The sequence below is a fragment of the Fukomys damarensis genome, unplaced genomic scaffold, assembly GCF_012274545.1.
Source record: "Fukomys damarensis isolate Sample0158 unplaced genomic scaffold, DMR_v1.0_HiC HiC_scaffold_38, whole genome shotgun sequence".
Taxonomy (NCBI): Eukaryota; Metazoa; Chordata; class Mammalia; order Rodentia; family Bathyergidae; genus Fukomys; species Fukomys damarensis.
Window position 1 is genome coordinate 21,925,961 of NW_022900950.1, and position 3,961 is coordinate 21,929,921.

Genomic DNA, 3,961 nt, shown 5'->3' on the forward strand with positions numbered 1-3,961 from the left:
AATACAGTCAAGGCAGTGTCTTGATTTGATTTTTATAAAATACTTTCATTAGATTTTCTGAATTTTATGGCATGAACTATGTCAGAATTTGACCAAGTTTTTTAAAACTAGTTACTTTGAATTTCCTTTGGTTTAAAAAGAAGGTTTTTGTTTCTGAAAACAGACTTTAAAAATCCATCATACTGACAATCTTCTAGAAAAAATTGACAGCATTTTTGGCTTTAACTTTTAAAAATGTAACTGCTAAAGAATTTTAAGTTTAAACCAACTACACACACACAAACATATGCATATCTCGTGTGTGTGTGTGTGTGTGTGTGTGTGTGTGTGTGTGTGTGTACACATATACACACACATATATATACATCAGCTCTTTCCAATCTTGGACATCCAAATCCTGCTCCTCTGTCTATGTGGTGAGATATCATAGGTTATACTCTTAACACTTGTGTTTGACATGATGATAAATCAGCTGTGGAAATATTTAAATAGCATCAGAGACTTTTTCTAAAAAATACATGGAAAATACCTTCTTGAAAACTTAACTTTATTAGACAAACTGGCCCAAATGTGAAAATTTTCAAATCACTCCATTTACCAAAATTAGCTAACAATAAGCTTCCTAGAAACAAAATAACAATGACCAGTAAATACCTATTCTTAATATTCTTAATTCTGGGACAGAATTTTAAGGTCCATGTTGATGTACTTGTAAGGTAAACCCCTCCATTAAATAACAAAAATACATTCTCACATTTAATATATTGGTTTCACACCCATATGCACATACAAAAGTTGGGCAACCTATCTTAGAAACATGTTTATAATGTCTATATATATTATGAAATAAAATCTGAATAAAAATTGTATTCCAACAACATTTCTCTATTTTAAATCATGTTTATTAAGTTTTTATCACAGTGAAGATGTTTATTCATCCAGCCAGTGCCTATTGTCGACTTCATCAAATTCCAAAGAAGCAGAATCAGCACCTTCATACACTCTAAAGTCATGTTACCATCCCACCATTCACTGCCTGTGTGTTTTTTCTCTTTAATGGCAAAATTGTGGTAAGACTGTGAAAAGGTATAACTAATAGGCTTCTATGTGTAATACCATTTCTTCAAGTATTCAGAGAGCAGTGCATTTGTCTGCATGTACATTAGAAAACTACTTGTGACACTGTTTTTACATATAGGAGACTGGCTCCTGGTGGGAGAATAATAAAAGTCGTATGTCACTGTGTATGACAAGGATTCACAGCATTCTAGAATTTTCACAACTCTGCAATGTTAGTAAATGACTTAAGTAAATGTACTCTGCTACTCTCAGCTGTCAGACATGAAATTTCAATCTAGAAATAAATAAAGCATAGACTCAATGTGTGTAGTGCAAATGCTAAGTAAACAGAAAGACATGGGATAAACTGATAGTTGCTGCCTAGTGAATGCTTCAGCAGGGAGGACCCGATTTTCTCATGGCTGTGACCTGCATCCCTGTTCTAAATGAATACTGTTATGCTTCCATTTCAGCCATGGTGACTGAAAAAGGCTGCTGAGCTGGGCATGCAGGAGTCAGGCACGGAAAAGTCTTCTGCACAAACAACAGAACAATTTCTTTGTCACTTCTGTGTATCATGTACAGTCTGATTTGTTACGAAGACTTCAGGCCTCTGCAGACAGACAGGTACCACTAAAGAGAAGCCCAAATATTCCATTTAAAAGAATAAATTGTTGGCACCTATGTACTACTGATTGTGTGGACCACACAATAAAAGGGATAAAAAAGATGCTATTTTAAGGTTAAAACTGTGGAACTGTAATACCTGAACACTCAAAATTTACAGTGTGGAAAAGCTTTCAATAGATATAATAAATATTCAAACAATAGCTCTGTTTGCAAAGGCTATCTGAGTAATACCTTTAGAAGTTCGAACAAAAGTCAAGAGTTTTTTTTTCTTTGTCTTAGTTATGCATTGAACATGATGTTATTCATTAAAATGAAATAGAAAAACTATAAAATTCTTCCAGAGTAAAATTGCTGGTGGGGAGAAAATTAAAGTAAAATGTTGACAACCAATTTATACATTTACTTAATTATGTTTTGCCCTGAAAATATCCATAGCCTAAAAACTGAGAAAAGAAAAATTATATAAATAAAAAGTGTGAAAGGCTGTGTCATTTATCCTTTCATTTCCTTCCATTACATTCAGTTTTGAGGGAAAAGTGCTCTTTCACTGGAGTGTTCTGAGTTCACACATATTAAATGCTAAAAGAAAAACATCTGGGTCCTAATTTCATCCTTAAATGTACCCTAACAATAAGCAGCAAACTACAATGCTCTGAATTAGATGACACACACATACATACCCAAATATTATCAAGAGAAAAGAAACCACTGCTTATCTTTGACAAACACACATCAAGATTTAAAACTTAAGGTCTGACACGGTCACTTAAGTGATTTAAATAATTAAGGCTTCTAAAAGGTTCAGTGCCAAAACTCTGCATCAGTATTTGAATAAAACACATTTTTGGATTTTAGGTTTGTGCTTTTACAGCCATCTTAATTCCATAGAATTTCACTAGTACAATTCAATAAGGGAGTATTAGAATTATTTACTTTTTTTTTAGTAGCTGTTAGACTAAATTATTGCAATAAAAATTCAATGATGGAACAGATTTGTTTCTATCACCTGGGCTTCTGGCTCATTTCACTTTCTTCTCATGCTTAATATGGCCATTTCTTTTGTATTTGCCATTCAGGATTCCATTGTGATAATGTCCATTAACTGTGCTATGCTTATTTCTAGACCACAGACTTTTGATTTTTCTGTAGATGAATTTTGTTACCCAGGAAAAAAGGAAGTAAAACAAGGCAGCACTGAGTAAGAGCACAAAGGCAATATCCAGTAAGAAATACTGACAGAACGAGATCTGGTGCACGGCAGCCCGCAAGTGGTGGGCTCCGTTGTGACGAAGGATATAGTCTATCCAGTAGACAGTCCGGTTGACAGGGTGGCCTGGCTGGTCCTTGTGGATTTCTGACAGCTTCTGAGCCCTCTGGCGGTAGCTACAGATTTGGGAGAACACAGAGCACAGTCATCTGTATGCAAAGTTCTGTGTTTACAGAGCACATTTCATTTGTAAAATCAGGAAAATAATGAATCAGCTATCCTTTATCAAGCACCTAACACATTTCAGGCACTGAGATAAATGCTTTAAACATCGTATCTATGTTAACCCAATAAAAACTATTTTAAACTGCTGTGGAATATGAAAACCAGAAACTAGGTAATGTGAACCTGATTATAAATTTGAGATTCAGACTCAAGGTTTTCTGACTTCAAGTCCTCTGGTCTTCCTACATCACATCATATGAAGTCCCTCTCTCTCCATATGCTTTTATAGCTAAGCATGGTGGCACACACCTGTAATCCCAGCATTCTGGGAGGCTGATACCAGAAGACTGAAGTTAGAGCCCAGTCTGGATAATTTAATGAGAGCCTGTTTCAATAAAAGAAAAAGGGGATGGGATGTAGCTCAGTGTCTAGGCCTTGGGTTCCATCCCCATTACTGAAAAAAAATTTTTTCAGGAAAAGGGAGGAAAATTTATTAGGGAAGGAGTAGCCAGGAAAGGGAATAAATTTATTAGATTTCAAAAGAGCATAGAGGAAAAAGTGAAGAATTCTATTCTACCACTTTTTAAAGTAATGCCTTTTAAAACTTAAAACATCATTAAATAAAGTGCTGGGGATTTAGCTCAGTGGCACTGCACCTGCCTTGCAAGTGCAAGGTCTTGAGTTTGATCTCCAGATCCGAAAAAAACAAAGAATCATTAAATAATGACGTAAGGACATTATATTAAGAGATAAAAAGGGGTTGAAAAGCACTACTTATGAAGCCACATGACGTTATGTGAATGCCTGTAAACGTAAATATATTAAAAAAAAAAAAAAAAA

General features: G+C 34.7%; 1 protein-coding gene across 7 annotated transcripts in view; it reads right to left on the reverse strand.

Moving 5' to 3' along the window:
- Nucleotides 1-335: 335 nt before the first annotated feature.
- Nucleotides 336-3,961, reverse strand: part of Ugt8 (UDP glycosyltransferase 8) — a 70,227-nt gene continuing 66,601 nt past the window's right edge. For all 7 annotated transcript variants that reach the window (XM_010633843.3, XM_010633845.3, XM_010633847.3 and 4 more), the window contains one exon: nt 336-3,072. In XM_010633843.3, the coding sequence (XP_010632145.1) occupies nt 2,709-3,072 (364 nt within the window). In that variant the 3' untranslated portion in view covers nt 336-2,708. The remainder of the gene's footprint in view (nt 3,073-3,961) is intronic.